This window comes from Heptranchias perlo, chromosome 28 (genome assembly GCF_035084215.1).
Source record: "Heptranchias perlo isolate sHepPer1 chromosome 28, sHepPer1.hap1, whole genome shotgun sequence".
Lineage (NCBI taxonomy): Eukaryota > Metazoa > Chordata > Chondrichthyes > Hexanchiformes > Hexanchidae > Heptranchias > Heptranchias perlo.
The window spans coordinates 17,451,624-17,468,646 of NC_090352.1; the positions used below are offsets into that span (position 1 = coordinate 17,451,624).

Sequence of the window (17,023 nt, forward strand, 5' to 3'; positions counted from 1 at the left end):
CCTATGTTCCACTGTTGCTGGGGTACAGTTCCAACACTGCTGGCAGCCCTCCAACACAACTCACAGGTGTCCATTCTTCAAGTGTAAACCCAGATAGCGAATGTGGACAGGCTATTCTACTGAAGGGGCATCACAGCCAAACCTGACTCTGTCCTCACCAAACAGCTATACTTTCCATTCAGCACATAATGATTTAGAGCAGTAATCCTGGCTGATTTTCCCCTCTGCATCCCTGGGGCATAGAGATCAATTATAGCACCCCAAATGATACCCCGGCTGAGATGAACTAAGTCAGCAAAGGCCTGGGATTGAATCGAGGCCATTCCCAGTCTAATGGCTTAGTACAGCACAGAGTGCTACATTTCCCCATCTTGCCATTGGGGAAGCTAATAAAGATCCTTTTCTAATAGGTTGATATTCCTAGTGATGGTCCACAATTATCTCCTCACAAACGGCATCTACACAGCCTCAAAGTGAGACAGTATCTGCCGCCTCCTCAATACAGCACAGAGTGTTCACGTGGTGAAGCTAGAGAGGCAATGACTGTTATTCTCTCTCTGAGATAGATCTCTCCGCTATTACCAGACACTTCACCCTGTGGTCTCACTAAAAACTGGTTAAACTCATGCCAGCTTGGGAGGCACATTCAACAACAACAACAACAACAACTCACATTTATATAGCACTTTTAACGTAGTATAACGTCCCAAGGTGCTTCACAGGAGTGATTATCAAACAAAATTTGACACCGAGCCACATAAAGAGATATTAGGACAGATAGGTTTTAAGGAGCGTCTTAAAGAAGGAGAGAGAGGTAGAGAGGCTGAGAGGTTTAGAGAGGGAATTGGCACAGGGGAGTCACGTAACTATTTATAAAGAAGATAGATCAAACTTCTAGGGCCCAACTGTGTTGGGCATGTTTGCAAAGCAGGAATGCAATGCCTTAAGCAGCTATATTATTAATCCATTAAAAAGCTTCATATATAATTTTTTTTTATTCGTTCATGGGACGTGGGCATCGCTGGTGAGGCCGGCATTTATTGCCCTTGAGAAGGTGGTGGTGAGCCGCCTTCTTGAACCGCTGCAGTCCGTGTGGTGAAGGTTCTCCCACAGTGCTGTTAGGAAGGGAGTTCCAGGATTTTGACCCAGCGACGATGAAGGAATGGCGATATATTTTCCAAGTCGGGATGGTGTGTGACTTGGAGGGGAACGTGCAGGTGGTGTTGTTCCCATGTACCTGCTGCTCTTGTCCTTCTAGGTAGTAGAGGTCGCGGGTTTGGGAGGTGCTGTCGAAGAAGCCTTGGCGAGTTGCTGCAGTGCATCCTGTGGATGGTACACATTGGCGCCACTGTGCGCCGGTGGTGAAGGGAGTGAATGTTTATGGTGGTGGATGGGGTGCCAATCAAGCGGGCTGCTTTGTCCTGGATGGTGTTGAGCTTCTTAAGTGTTGTTGGAGCTGCACTCATCCAGGCAAGTGGAGAATATTCCATCACACTCCTGACTTGCGCCTTGTAAATGGTGGAAAGGCTTTGGGGAGTCAGGAGGTGAGTCACTCCTGCTCTTGTAGCCACAGTATTTATATGGCTGGTCCAGTTAAGTTTCTGGTCAATGGTGACCCCCAAGATGTTGATTGTGGGGGATTCGGCGATGGTAATGCCGTTGAATGTCAAGGGGAGGTGGTTAGACTCTCTTGTTGGAGATGGTCATTGCCTGGCACTTGTCTGGCGCGAATGTTACTTGCCACTTATAAGCCCAAGCCTGGATGTTGTCCAGGTCTTGCTGCATGCGGGCTCGGACTGCTTCATTATTTGAGGGGTTGCGAATGGAACTGAACACTGTGCAATCATCAGCGAACATCCCCATTTCTGACCTTATGATGGAGGGAAGGTCATTGATGAAGCAGCTGAAGATGGTTGGGCCGAGGACACTGCCCTGAGGAACTCCTGCAGCAATGCCCTGGGGCTGAGATTATTGGCCTCCAACAACCACCACCATCTTCCTTTATATAAGTGAAATTACTGGTGGAAATGAAGTGTTGGTACTGCTCAGGTCCATTTTGTATTTCACTTGGATATTGAATTGAGATCATCTTTTTGAAAATAAATTACACAGGTTATTAATGCCATTGCACTTCCTGTCTCAAATCCATTTAATTGTTAACTAGTCCCATTAAGTGAACAGTATTTTGTTGTGGAATGCAGTCGCTGAATGCTTTGAGTGTGTGCGGCTACTGATTTATTTTTATTTCTACATCTGGGAATCATCAGTTTTTATAAGTATGAGCTCCAGCTCCACTAAAACCTCCTGCAGCCTCACATGTTCTCAAAGGCTCGAAACTGATAGCTGAAGCCAGCTTCTCATAAGATCTTTTTTATGAATTACCCTCGACTTACAACTTGCGTGCAAGGAAGAAAAGGCTGAAGTATAATGAAGAGATGTTAGGTTTCTATTACATTTACTGCAGAAAGACATCCTGTTACATTGCATTAAATGCCAATCTTAAAAGCTGAAATGATGCTCCTGTGTGCCTGTTTGGCCACATGGTGGATACAGAAAGCCAAGGGCAGGGGACTTGTTCTGGATTTGCTCTTCCCCATGTTTTCCAATGGGTCTGCACCAGGGAGCAGGAGGTTTGTGCTGCTCCATGGAGCAAGCCTCATTGGGGCTAGTAGTTTTAGGAAGGCTGAGCGTCTCTGTACCTACCTCAGGATTCGGCAGCTCCTCTGTTCATTATCTCATCGCTGTTTGTGGGACCTTGTTGTGCGCAAATTGGCTGCCGCATTTCCTACATTACTACAGTGACTAAACTTCAAAAGTACTTCATTGGCTGTAAAGTGCTTTGGGACGTCCTGAGGTCGTGAAAGGCACTATGTAAATGCAAGTCCTTTCTTTCGTTTACTGATGAACAGAACACGTTCTCATTTTGAGCACCCAGTGTCCTCATCAAGCATTCCCAGGTCAGGTAGAGCATGGCTACATGTAGATAAATCTCCCTCTACTCTTCCACAGTAGCGTGATCCCACTATCTTCCCTACAGCACTAGCATGACACTTTTTCCCATTTCTCACAGTAACTATCCGGTGGCCTCTCTGAATTTGTTGCTTAATCGGAGCAGTTTTATGTTATGACCCCGTGCCCCCTAGGATCCCGGCCAATCCACCAACAGTTACTTATCTTTCTGAAAAATTAGAAGCCTCCCAGCACAAGAATTCCTGCACCAAGCTCCCCATGACTGGCACACCAAGCCCACATAACCTCATGCTATACCTCACCGACTATGAATGCACCTCCACTTAAATGCACATATAGAAGGGTCTAATAACACAAAGGGACTCTCTCAAAGTGTAAATGTGACAAATTTATTGATGAAAAATAAAAATAATAGGAAAAATGCTCCTTCTCCTGCTGCTTTCACTTGGTGACAATGTACAGTGAGAGCCTGTTGATCATTATCCTGGTGCTTCCTCTAGGCGCTACTGTAGTGGGAGAGGGCAATGAGGTGGCTGGCTGCTGGATTTCCTTGTGCGTTTCCTGGGATGGGAGTGGCTTGTTATCTTCTTCACTTGGGTCAAAAGATATCCCTGCAATTATAGGGGCCACTTGTGCCGCTGTGGTAGCTGCCTGCAACTGCTCACCCTCTGGCTCTTCGTGAATCCTTTGAGTGGAGCGGCTGGGTGGCCTGGAAGGTGAATCGCCATGACAGACAACTTCCTTATCCCTGCCTCCTCCTGCCATGTGCCCTTGGTCTGCCATGCCACATGGGCAATTGGGCAATTCCTCGGCATGTTTCACCACCTGCATGGGGCGGGCTACGGAGCTGCTGTGACGTGGTGGAAGCCCTGGATCTAGTCCTGCCCAGACGATTCCCCCAACAAAACCAACTCGAGGAGACTGGAGCCTAAGATCACCAATAGCATTAGTTTGATGCTTCTGCGAGGACCCACAACTGTACCTAGAACCGCTTTTAAGGTGCGTGGGTGGGTGGGAAGGGCGCTCCCCTCCAGATTCCCCTGGAGTTGCTGTGCGCTATATGGTGGAATGTAATTCTATGCTGCAATATATGGTGTGGTGAATTTCTCCATGCCAGCTATCTTTGCACATTTTCAAAAGACTCAATGAATTGAGAGAAAAAGGGATCTGCAAATATAGCTGATGTCGGAGTTCCACATTTATTCTAGATGTGGTGCAGCACCAGAAGGAAGTGCTATCACATAGCATATGAGAAATGAAAGAACTTGCATTTTTATAATGTCTTTCATGACCTCAGGATGTCCCAAAGTGCTTTACAGCCAATGAAGCACTTTTGAAATGTAGTCATTGTGTGATGTAGTTAACGTTGTAATGTTGTAATGTAGTTAAGTAGTACTACACTGCAGCTCCTTATTAATTGTATGGCAACTCTCTATTAACTGCCTAGCAGCTCACTACTAACGAGAACTTGCACACAGCAAGCTCCCACACATAGCAATGACATGATAATCTGTTTAAGTGATGCGACAAAATACAAGAAGACTTTAATAAACTTGCAGAACAGGCGTGTAAATGGCAAATGAATTTTAATATAGATAAGTGTGAGGTGGTGCATTTCGGCAGGAGGAATAAGGAGGCCACATACTGCTTGGATAATAAGATTCTAAATGGGGTAGAGGAGCAAAGGGATCTCGGGGTACAGATACACAAATCATTAAAAGTAGCAATACGTGTTAACAAGGCCATAAATAATGCAAAGAAAGTACTGGGAATAGAATTGAAAAGCAGGGAAGTTATGTTAAACATGTATAGAACCTTGGTTAGACCACACTTAGAGTACTTACGTGCAGTTCTGCTCACCATGTTACAAAAAGGATATAGAGGCACTGGAGAAGGTGCAAAGAAGATTTACAAGGATGATACCAGAACTGAGAGGTTATAACTATCAGGAAAGACTGAATAGGCTGGGGCTCTTTTCTCTAGAAAAGAGAAGCTGAAGGGTGACCTAATAGAGGTCTTTAAAATTCTGAAGGGTTTTGATAGGGTAGATGTAGAGAAGATGTTTCCTCTTGTGGGGGGAGTCCAAAACTAGGAGCTATAATTATAAGATAGTCACTAATAAATCCAATAAAGAATTCAGGAGAAACATCTTTACCTAGAGAGTGGTTAGAATGTGGAACTTGCTACCACACAGTGTGGTTGAGGCGAATAGCATAGATGCCTTTAAGGGGAAGCTAGATAAGTACAAGAGGGAGAAAGGAATAGAAGGATATGCAGATACGGTTAGATAAAGTAGGGTGGGAGGAGGTTCATGTGGAGCATAAATACCAGCACAGACCAGTTGGGCTGAATGGCCTGTTTCTGTGCTGTAAATTCTATGTATTTTTATGGTTGAGGGATAAATATTGGCCAGGGAGAAGTCCCTTACTCTATCCAAATAGTGCCATGGGATCTTTTACATCCACCTGAGAGGGCAGACAGTGAATACAATGAATATTCACTCGAATGATACCAGGAGTGAGAGATTGTAGTAATGAAGAAAAGCTCATAAATGTGCGGGTTTTTCACTGGGACAGAGAAAGTTAGCAGAGGATCTAATAGATGTAATCAAGATTATGAAAGGTTAGAAAAGATAAATAAGAGCAGAGTGGAGGGTGAGATTGCTGTAAAATGGAGTTTGCTCCTAAACTGCTGCCAGTAGAGTAAGAACAGGGACAGGGAGCGGGAAGAGGAATTGGATAGCCAGTTGATGAAGAATAGAATACTAGAGCCTGGTCTTCAGTTGCTTCCCATCCTTTATTCACAGGGATCCACATTACCCACTGTGCACCCCCTAGATAAGCTCTCATATAAATGGGTAGAAGAGAGTCCCCTATTGATACGCACCACCTGAATACAATTAACACTAATTGATGTAAATCATATGAATACAATTAATAGGCGAGCGTTCTACCAACTGAGCCCAGGCTGACACCTTGTAAGTGAAGTGCACTGGAGTCATATAGCAGCTACAGTTTTTCTTTAGTAATGAGATCTTCGAATGTGTCCAGATTATGTACAGTCCTGTAGTCTCACTCAGAAGAATGTACTACTTCCTTTTCTAATCAAGCTGTTGAAAGGCTCATGAGAGTCTCAGCTAAGTTGTAATCATTTTGCTATCCCCCTGGCATTAATGATGGGATGATTCTGATTGCTGTTTCTGCCTGGCTGCTTTAACTGTAATTGAGATACAACAAGTTGATTAAGTGTTCCATCACCCATGAAAGAAATTTCTGCAATGTCCCGGCACATCTGCCAGCGAGCAAATCATAAGGGTTGTATCATTCCAGTACATATATTGATGCTGGGTTAATGACAAGGAGCCAACAGTTGGATTCATACCGTTCCAGAGAATCAAAACCATTACTTCAAAATATGTTTCAACTCTTAAATTATTGAGAAAACCGAATGGCTTGATTTGGCCTTAGAAAGCTGGAACTTGAAGGGATAAGCATCATTATTAAATACACGTGTCCCATTCTGCATAGCTATGTGGCAGCCACTTCTAGAATACTTGATCCAAGAGCTAAATCAGTTGCCTTGTGCATTCATAAAGATACTCTATCTAGAAAGCCGATAAGTTCATTCTGTGATAGTTTTGATAGCTAACATGTATAACAGGGATCAAATTCACAGTAGCCCCAAGCAACCAAAGCATGAGTTGATTAACTGCCAATCATGGGAATGGCTACTTTAAAGCTGAAGTCCTGAAACGTTTCTTCAGAACAAAAATACATAATTGGTCTTTAAATGGGCTTTTTGTTCCACAAATCCTCACACATATATAAACTACATGAAAATAATTGCTGATACTCAGAGTAAATGTTGGATGAGGTCTGCAGCAGCACAAACTCCAGACCAAATGTATGCCTGTTGTCTATTGTCAGAAACAGCAGCCCTGCTACACCCAAACATTACAAAGAAAGTTACCTGCTTTGGGAGGGTGTTGCTAGCTGCACATTTGCTGATCCTCTGATCTGAAGGGACAGTCTTGCAACTTCTTAACACTCATTGTGTTTGTATGTTCTTCGGAACAGGCATCTGCCTGGCTGATTCCCAGGAACATTTTGCCAGAGGTATTATGATATTCCTCCATTTACATTTGATTTAAGTGCTCCAGCCTGCTTCAGGTGGGTGCCCACATTGGTGATGCCCCAGGAAATGCGGGCCAAGCACCAACCACTGAAGGGCATAGCACAGAAGGAGGCATTTAGCTCATCCTGTCAGCCTTTGCTCTTTGCTAGAGCAGTCCAAAACTAATCCCACTATCCTGCTCTCTTCTTTACGGTGTCAGTGGGAATGATTTTGCCTCTGAGTCAGAAGGTTGTGGGTTCAAATCCCACTCTAGGGACTTGATCACATAAGCTAGGCTGACGCTCCAGTCTAGTACTGAGGGAGGTGCCGTCTTTTGGATGAGACGTTAGACCGAGATCCTGTCTGTGATCACAGGTGAATGTAATCTCATGGCACAACTTCGTGGAAGGGTGGGGAGTTTCCCCCATGTCCTGGCCAATATTTATCCTCAAGCAACATCACTAAAACAGATTATGGGTCATTATCACATTGCTGTTTGTGGGATCTTGCTGTACACAATTTGGCTGCCGTGTTTCTCTACATTACGACAGTGACTACACTTCAAATGTACTTCATTGGCTGTAAAAGCACTTTGGGAAGTCTCGATTATGTGAAAGGCAATATATAAATGCAAGTCGTTCTTTCTTTCTTTCTTATAGCCCAGCATCTTCCTCTCCACAGAGACCTGTGCCTGGATTTTTACTCCGCGCCATGGAGAGGTTGGAGGGAGGAGGGTTTCTGGACAGGAAACCCGGAAGTATGGGTTTCCTGGAAGTCCTGCGGATTTTGAGGTCAGAGCCTCTTTAAAATTTTTGAAGCAGATTTCCCGCCTGACAGCCGGCCAGATTGCCAGGCTGACTGCCTGTCAGATGGGAAAGCAGCCAGGGAGCGGATGCCTGGTAAGTCGGATATCAGGGAGGCTGGGGCCGGACATCGGGGAGGGGGGTCGGTCATCGGGGGGGTGGGGGGTAGGGTTGGACATCTTGTGGGGGGGGAGGGGGTCGACCATCGGGGGTCGGAGACATCAGGGGTCGGAGAAATCGGGAGGGCGGACATGGGTGGGGGGGTCAGCCGATCACGTGTTTTGGATCATGGAGGTAAGCTTGTTGGGCCTGGAAGAAACACTCCTGCTCCTCCTGGCCTACAAGCAGTGCAATAAAGGCACTTACCAGTTGATCCGGGCCCTCTCGCCTCCTCTTACGCGAGAATCACGAGCCCTGAAAATCCCTGACCCCAGGAGTTAAAAATAAAAAAACTATTAAAATGGAGGCACGCAGCCTTCTTAAAAGATTTTAGTGTCCGGCCCCCGGATTGATCGCACAGGCCCTGTCCCGCCTTCGTTAAAACTGGAAGGGGGGGTGTTGGAGGTGAGTTGGGGTCAGGTTTTACACTTTTACGATTTTTACCTTCCTATCCACCCCCAACCCACCCATCCTTGGGGGTTAAAATTACTCCCCTGGTTTTATAGGTCTCTGCTCTTATTTTCTCTCTCTAAACCCTAAGGAACTGGTGCACAGGGGGAGTTAGGCAGAGGAAAATTGGGCCTTAGTTTCTATAACATGAGTTGACAAGGATGAAGAGCAGGAAAACTCGGAAAATACAAGAGATAGCAGAAGCCTCAAGCCTATAAAAACTAATTGTCTTGTCAAGGACATCTTTGACATCACTTCCCAATTATCTTATGTTTGTTTTATATTGCTCTTGTAAAATGGCAAATTTCTTATCTTGTTCCGAGATCTGAATAAGACTTGATGTCCCTCCTGGGAAACAGAAACAAGATTAAAAAAACAATGACTGCTCCGTTGTGTTACCAGTCAATTCCAACAGTCCCTCAGGTGATTGTATTTGATGCGGAGAAATGTTATTAAATTTCTACAAAAGCAGAAGGTAATATATTTTCTTTAAATTTAACCAAATAGATGTATACTTTGTTTCTATTTAGTTCTTTCAGATCAATCGAGAAATCACTGCATTTTACATAGGGATTTGGTGATATCCTTCTATTCCTTTCTTCCTCATGTGCTTATCTACCTTCCCCTTAAATGCATCTATGCTATTTACCTCAACTACTCCATGTGGCAGCGAGTTCCACATTCTCACCATTCTCTGAGTGAAGAAGTTTCTCCTGAATTCCTTATTGGATTTATTAGTGACTATCTTATATTTGTGGCCCCTGGTTTTGGACTCCCCCACAAATGGAAACATCTTCTCTACGTCTACCCTATCGCACCCCTTCATAATATTATAGACCTCAATAGGTCACCTCTCAGTCTTCTCTTTTCGAGAGAAAAGAGTCCCTACCTGTTTAGTCTTTCATGACAGTTGTACCCTCTTAATTCAAAATTTACATATTTAAGATGGTAAAAATGCAATCAAGACCCTGAAGTGAATCTGGGTAAATGGCGTGCAAGTGCCACCATAGTGCTAGGACTTATACTATTTTCCATGGTGTCCCACCACATGGATCAGAGCTTGTAAAGCACAATGGAACCATGGACTCTAGACACTTTCCTTGTATGAATGAATCTATAAGTACGAAAATTATCTGCTCTCTTAAAGTCTCCCATCAAGAAAAAATATAGAAATCCTTTTCCGAATCAAGGAAATGGCAAAAATCAAACATTTTTGAAGCACAAAGTCTATCCTGTACCCTGCCCAGCAAATCACAAAATGAAACTGTATGGTGGGTGACAGGAATTCTTTGGTGATTTAATTTTTTTGTCAACTTGTACTTATAATTGTGGACATTTCTGATACACATTTAGCTAATCTAAATGTCCTTCTGATGTATTTATCTTGTTTCCTTAAAGTCTCATAACTGCAGTTATAAAATATAACAAACTCTATTATTTTAGTTTAGCTGAAGTGTACATTCACAGACATGAAGCTACTATATATAGTGCATGTGGGAAGTGTTGCATTGATACATCTAGGCATAAGTGTGCTTGCACTAGGAGCAATGCAGGACAGGCGATTGAGGCAGCTTGCTTGGTCTTTGTTTCTAGGGATTAATTAGGCTTGGGATGCGGATGGGGATGGGGGTGAGAGTAGGAGAAGGCCCAGTATACTAGTGCTCATCTCAGTTGGCCATAGGGTGGATTGCGAAACTAGGCTTGGAAATTTGTGCTGAATTACCCTCCAGGAATGGGCCCCAGACTGTTCGATATTTCTCCATTTCCAGGCAGAGGCTTTACATCACTTGTTCTAATTGGGATGAGTCCCACATGTGTTTCAGTCATACGTTTATCGTGGGGAGGGCTTGCACTTCACCACAGAGTGGCCGGCGATGCCTTGCTTGCAGCTAGCCTGTTCAATGTGGGCTAAGACTGGTCATGGTCCTAATGGTCTCCTGAACTGCTATCCAGAATGGCTGGATATGTGGACATTGCCAGAAAATGTGTAGGGGATTGTCCTTCTAGCTACAGACCCTCCAGCAATTGTCTGATATGGAGGGTGCAGTACGATAAGTGTGATGCACGATCTTGAGTTGGCTTCTGTGCATTCATGGAAAGTATATCTGAGGGATGTGACAGCTGTTGTTTCTATGGACTTTCAGTCAATATTTGTTGAAATGCTGCATAAAAAATTGCTTGAGAAAATTAGGGCCCAGGAAAAACAGATAAAGAGGCGGTTGAATTACAGGCGGCAAAGGTTTGTAGCAAATAGGTACTCCCCAGACTGCCAGGCTTAGTGATCAGTGTTTGGAGTACGAGGGGGAGATTTCAACCCTACCTGCCCGGCAAAAACCAGGCGATGTGGGCAGTTAAAATCGTCCAGCTTACTTATCCACCGGAAAGCTGCCAGGATCCTGCTGTCCCCGATTTTAACCTGCTCTCCGTAGCAAGCGGCAAGGACACCCGCCCATGGCTGGCGGGGTCCTTCTTTAGATACGCATGTCGGGTCCTAATGATGTCATCAGGACTCAACTGCAATTTTAACCCAGGCCTGAGTGGGGAAGCCGCTGTGGCTTTTCCACCAGGCTGAACCAGGTCGGACATTGATCAGCCCCAGAAGAGGCCAAAAAGTGTAAGTGTTTTTCTTCTTCTTGTGGAGCCTTCGGGCCCTATAATGAAAGCTTCCCTCCACTGCCCCGGACTCCCGCCGCCTCCCTGAATACGAGAATGGGCGGAAAGTGGATCTGTAGCATGTTAATGAGGCTAGGGAGTTAAAATAGCACGGGCCTCATTTCTGCAGCAGTGGGTGAGTTTCCAACTCGCCCAAAACCCACCTGGAGTTAAAATCGAGGCCCCAATGTTCTGCATAGAGATAAATGATTTAGTCATAGACTTAAAGGGTGAATACCAAAATTTGCTGATGATACCAAACTGGGAGGAATAGCAAACTACCAGGAAGAATGCAGAAGACTACAGGAAGACATAAACAGTAAGGGTCACTAAGTGGCAAATGCAGTTTAATGCTGAAAAATGTATGTTAATATATTTTGGGAATAGGAATTTAAAAATGGAAATATATTTTAAATAGTACATTTCTCAATGCAGTGGAGAAACAAAAGGATCTAGGTGTGTAGAAACATGAATCCTTAAAGTGGCTGGACAAGTTAAAAAAAAAGCCACTAAGAAGGTAAATTAAATTTTGGGATTTAATATAATAGTAATGATGAATTTGTACAAAACAATGGTTAGGCCACATCTGGTTTACTGGGGTAAATTTTCCACTTCTATCAGGAGCACATATCATGAAATTATACACCTGGCCTGTGATTTTCCAGGAGGGCAGCAGCAGAAATTTTACCCAACTGTGTTCAGTTTTGGACTCCTCAGTAGAGGAGGGATGTAATAGCTCTGTAGAAAGAGCAACGTAGATTTACGAGATGATACTTGGATTTTCAAAAGGTCTTCAATAAGGTACCGCCTTATAGACTGATGACTAAGGTCAGAGCATGTGGAGTCAGGGGACAGGTAGCAGAAAGGATAGCAAGCTGGCACAGAAAACAAAAAACAGAGAGTAGGGGTGAAGGGTTGCTACTCAGACTGGCAAAAGGTGGGAAGTGGTGTTCCATAGGGATCAGTGCTGGGACCACTGTGGTTCACAACTAACATTAATGATTTGGGCTTGGGAATCAGAAGTACAATTTTAAAATTTGCAGACCAAATTGGGGGGTGTAGTTAATACAAAGGAAGAATGCGATAAAATACAAGAAGATATTAATAAACTTGCAGAATGGACATGTAATTGGCAAATGAATTTCAATATAGATAAGTGTGACATGGTGCATTTTGGTAGGAAAAATAAGGAGGCCACATACTGCCTGGATAATAAGAGTCTAAATGGGGTAGATAGCAAAGGGATCTAGGGATACAGATACACAAATCACTAAAAGAAGCAATGCAGGTTAATGAGGCCATAAAAAAGGCAAACTGAGCACTGGGGTTCATTGCTAGAGGAATAGAATTGAAAAGCAGAGAAGTTATGTTAAACTTGTATAGAACCTTTTTTAGACACACAGAGTATTGTGCACAGTTCTGGTCTCCATATTATAAAAAGGATATAGAGGCATTGGTGAAGGTGCAAAAAAGATTCACAATGACGACAAAGAGAAGGCTGAGGGGTGACCTGATAGAGGTCTTTAAGATAATGAAAGGGTTTGATAGGATAGGCATAGAGAAAATGTTCCCACTTATGGGGGAGTCCAAAACTAGAGGTCATAAATATAAGATAGTCACTAATAAATTCATTCGGGAATTGAGGAGAAAGTTCTTCACCCAAAGAGTGGTAACAATGTGTAATATGCTACCACAAGGAGTAGTTGAGGCAAATAGCATAGGTCCATATTATGGGAAGCTAGAAAGAAATAGAAGGATATGCTGATAGGGTTAGATGAAGAGGGGTGGAAGGAAGCTCGTGTGGAGCATAAATGTCGGCATAGACCAGTTGAGCTGAATGGCCTGTTTCTGTGCTGTAGACTCGATGGATTTTAAAATTAAAGAATAGGTGGGTTAGGGGCAGAGGGCATTGAAAATTGTAACCATTTCAGACCCGCCTCCAACCCGCCCATTTCCGGTTTTCACCGGGGCGGGACGAGGGGCAGGCGGCCAACCCGCTCCCAGGAGGCGGGTCGGGCCTTAAAACCTTTCAAGGAGGTTTCAGGCCTCCATTTTTAACTAATTCCCGATTTCAACCCCGGGGGGGCTGCGATTCCCGGGCCTTCTGCTTTACATCTCGTGAAAGGAGGCGAGAAGGCCTGAGATTGCAGGTAAGTGCCTAGAGAGGCACAACTTGTGGGCTCGGAGGAGCAGGAGTGCCTCCCCCAGGTCCAACAAATCTACCTGCACTGACCCCCCCCACCCCGATTGTGGACCCCACCCCTGATCATGGACCCCTCTCCCCGATCGCGGACCCCCCCCCCCCCCCGATCGCGGACTCCTGACCCCGACCCAAATCCTCCCCCTCCGACCCGACCCCCAACCCCCAACCCCGATCACCTGACCTCGATCCTCCGACCCTGATCCTCCATGACTCGTGAACCCGTGCCTACCTATGCCCACCTATGCCCCTTGCCCACCTAGGCCAATCTGTGCCCCTTGTCCACTATGGCCCTTGCCCACCTATGCCCCCAGCCCACCATGTAAACCAAGACTTACCTACAGACTTACCTGCAGACCTCGTCTCCCTGGCTGGCCTCCTGTCCGACTGAGACCAGCCTGTCAATCAGCCGGTCGGTCTGACGGGAAAGCAACAAAAAAAAAGACGTCTTTACATCAAAATCGTAAGGACGCCCGGGAAACCCATACTAATGGGTTTCCCGACTCAAATTGACCACCCCCCCACCGCCCTCTTCCCGGCTCCGTTTCAAAATTGAGCCCGATGTAACTCGATGTAAAAAGATATTGGGTAATCGCTCAAAGAGAACGAAAATTAAAAGAGTATAGAGACACAGCAGTAAAATAGAAATGTGTTTAATCAGTCCCCAAGAGGCGCCTAAATTCAGCACAGGCACGAATGGCTGAATGTCCTCCTGTGCGAAACTTTATATTAACAAAAAGTTGGCATAGGAAATTATTTTATCCATAAGAAGAGGAAATAATTAGGGAATCACAAAATGGATTGCAATTCTAAACAACTCTGGTGTATCAATTACAATGCATGTTAATCGATCTTCATTAAATTTCAAATTAACTCACAGAGTATTTACTTCGGAGTTTTAATTGGAATTGGTAACCTTTCTCAGTCCCATTCCAGCAATGGAATTTTAGGTTATTCTTGGTTGCTCACCTCAATAAATAGCCTGGAGATGCAATTTAGGAAGCTGTGAACATCATTAATGCATTCCAAACACATACTTAAAATAATGCCAGCGCTTAATTTGTTTTTTGTACTGGTAACCTTCTATTGAGGACATTGATACACATTATTTACTGTCACAATAAAAGTTATACTTGAGTGGCTAGATTTTTCTCTGTGGAAGTACGTCAGGACTAGACATCTGACCACCGGTGTGATCCTGCCATAACCCTGTCCTATTTTTCTGGGCCAACTTTATTGTAATATTGTCAGCGGCCTCCCAGTGTATTTGCACCTGTATTGGCAACTCGCCTCTGGAGGGTGGGAGGGAGATCAGTGCTGCTTGCAGGGTTCAACTGGCTGCTGAAGCAGCTTAAAGGGGCATGGCAGCCATTTTGAGATTGAGAGTAACAAAATCACAAACTGAGACCAGAAGAAGCATGTCTGAGGTTGCTGCATCAGGCCATGGAGCCAAATTTTAAAGACTCGTCCACTGTGGTTTTATGGGCCCAAGTAAAGGAAAGGAGGGAGCGGTTATTTGGCACTAAGGCAAGGAGGCCAAACAAAGGAAAGGTCCAAGCACTGTGGAAGGAGGTGGCCATGGTAGTCTGTGCCAACTCCACCAACTCCCACATAACTACTCAGTGTTGCAAAATGTTCAATGATGTCACCAGGTTAGCCAAGGTAAGACAAGACAATCACAACTTGAACCAATGCAACTTTGCAATGCAGGTGTCACATTACCACCCACCTTGCCCACCCTGTGTTGAATATCATGTACTACCTCCCTGAAATGTCCACGAGGGTTCCACAAGACCATTCACAAGCTCTTTCTTCACTCACAGCCTAATATGAAGGAAAATGGGGAAAGATTTACATATATTAGCTCTGCACCTTTTATCCCTCCCATTAAAGAAAGCTTGCTAATATCTAATAGGGCTGCACACACTTTTTTCATAAAGGAGAAAATATTCCACAACCAAAGACAAAGAACTGCCACAGGTGGATGGACCCTTAGCCTCTGACCTCTCACCCTTTATGAAGAGTATGCCCTTGGGTAGATAGATAAGGAAATCAGTGGGAAACGGAGATGAAGAAAAGGAAATACCGGCTGCAGATCGATCAGAAAATAACTTCTATTATGATATTTAGTTCCTAGTACTCAAAAGTAATCTGTCACTACAATACATTGTCAAGGCTTAAGCTCATATCTTGTTCTGAAAGTGCACTAGTCATTGTACATACCATCTTCTCACATTTACCTCGCTTCTTTTTCTGCCCTCCTAGCAGAGGGAGACTAGCAAGAGGAACCTGCCCCCCTGCTTCAAGAACACCAAGACCCCATCCACCGACCCCATCATTGCACCACTCCCTTACATACAGCCCAAAGACAATTACCCAGTGGGTCTTGGTTAGTGATACAGAAGAGATTTCAGATGGTGACACACAAAGCACAAGTTGCCAGGAGGAGCTGGGATGGAGGATGATGAAACAGTCATTGCTGGCTGGAGGAACAGGAAATGGTTGTCCTCGGCTCAGGGGCCTCGGGACCCAGATCTTAATGAGTCGAGCATTGAAAAGAATGATGCTTGCAGAGCATCAAACGTGTACTGACATTTAAGGTGGTCTTGCAGAATATGATGGTGTCTCAGTTGAAGGAGTCATTACCCACACCCGCTGCCCCATGATGGATGTATGCATAGCCACATGCAGTCAACCCTATAGTGCAACAGACTAGTCTCTCCTCATAATTGGTAGAAATACCAAAACCATAGGCATTATTGCATCACAAAGTGACCCCTGCTGGAGGTGTTAATGGAAATGCTCAGTGTTCAGCACATTACCCATTCCTTAACTTACTTCCAACTTGCTTTGCATCTTCTAAAGTTGCTAATGCCAGTTCGGAAAGTTTTGCTAGTTAAGATTTCTTTGAAATGAAGGGCAATTCCATGATCCCGTGCTCCCTGTAGGTTAAATGGATGAGAAAATTTGGGCTAATACTGTAGCCCTGTCTCTGCCCACACTTCCCTTGAGTGTGACGTCCCCTGCTGGGAGATGGCAGAATTATCCACATGTTGTTTTGTTTTAACCATCACATGACTACTGTTGGTCACTTTTAATTCTTGCCATTCCTTGATTATCTATATTCCAGTGGCAATATGCCCACTGAGCCTACTGTAAAAGAAACACAAAGTATAAATAATAGCCATCCATTGCCATCGTTAACACTGGATCGATATAATTAACCTGCCTACCTGAGGAGACATTCCATGACATGGATACAGAATGGCTGTGTGGTTCTCTGGTGGACCCTGATCGAGGCAAAAATCTTTTGCCTTGTTGTTATGAACCTATAAGAAGAACAGAATATTCCAATGAGATAGAAACTGGGAAAACAATATTCAGTACTATTGCAAAGTTTGATTTACATGGAGCATACGCAGAAAGGCTTTGCCTGTCGTAAAGGCTATACTACATATTTAAAGCTCTGGCATTTCATGGTGAAAACTTTCTAGAAATGTCTAGGCCTCGATGTTATGGTCCTGGCAAAATTCGCTCACAGCACATTGAGCTGACTGCATGCAACTATCATAAACCCACAGCACAACTTTGCGCCAGCAGCTAACTGGATTGGACTTTTGTAAAACATGGCGAGTAGCTCAAATTTAAAGGGATGTTCCCACTTAAAAGTAAATGG

At 44.4% G+C, this 17,023-nt stretch overlaps 1 protein-coding gene across 1 annotated transcript in view; it reads right to left on the reverse strand.

Moving 5' to 3' along the window:
* The window catches only part of galnt17 (polypeptide N-acetylgalactosaminyltransferase 17), a 305,543-nt gene that overhangs the window by 9,065 nt on the left and 279,455 nt on the right, over positions 1-17,023 (reverse strand). Inside the window, exon 9 of the mRNA XM_068008148.1 lies at positions 16,581-16,676. Within this exon, the coding sequence (XP_067864249.1) occupies positions 16,581-16,676 (96 nt within the window). The remainder of the gene's footprint in view (positions 1-16,580; positions 16,677-17,023) is intronic.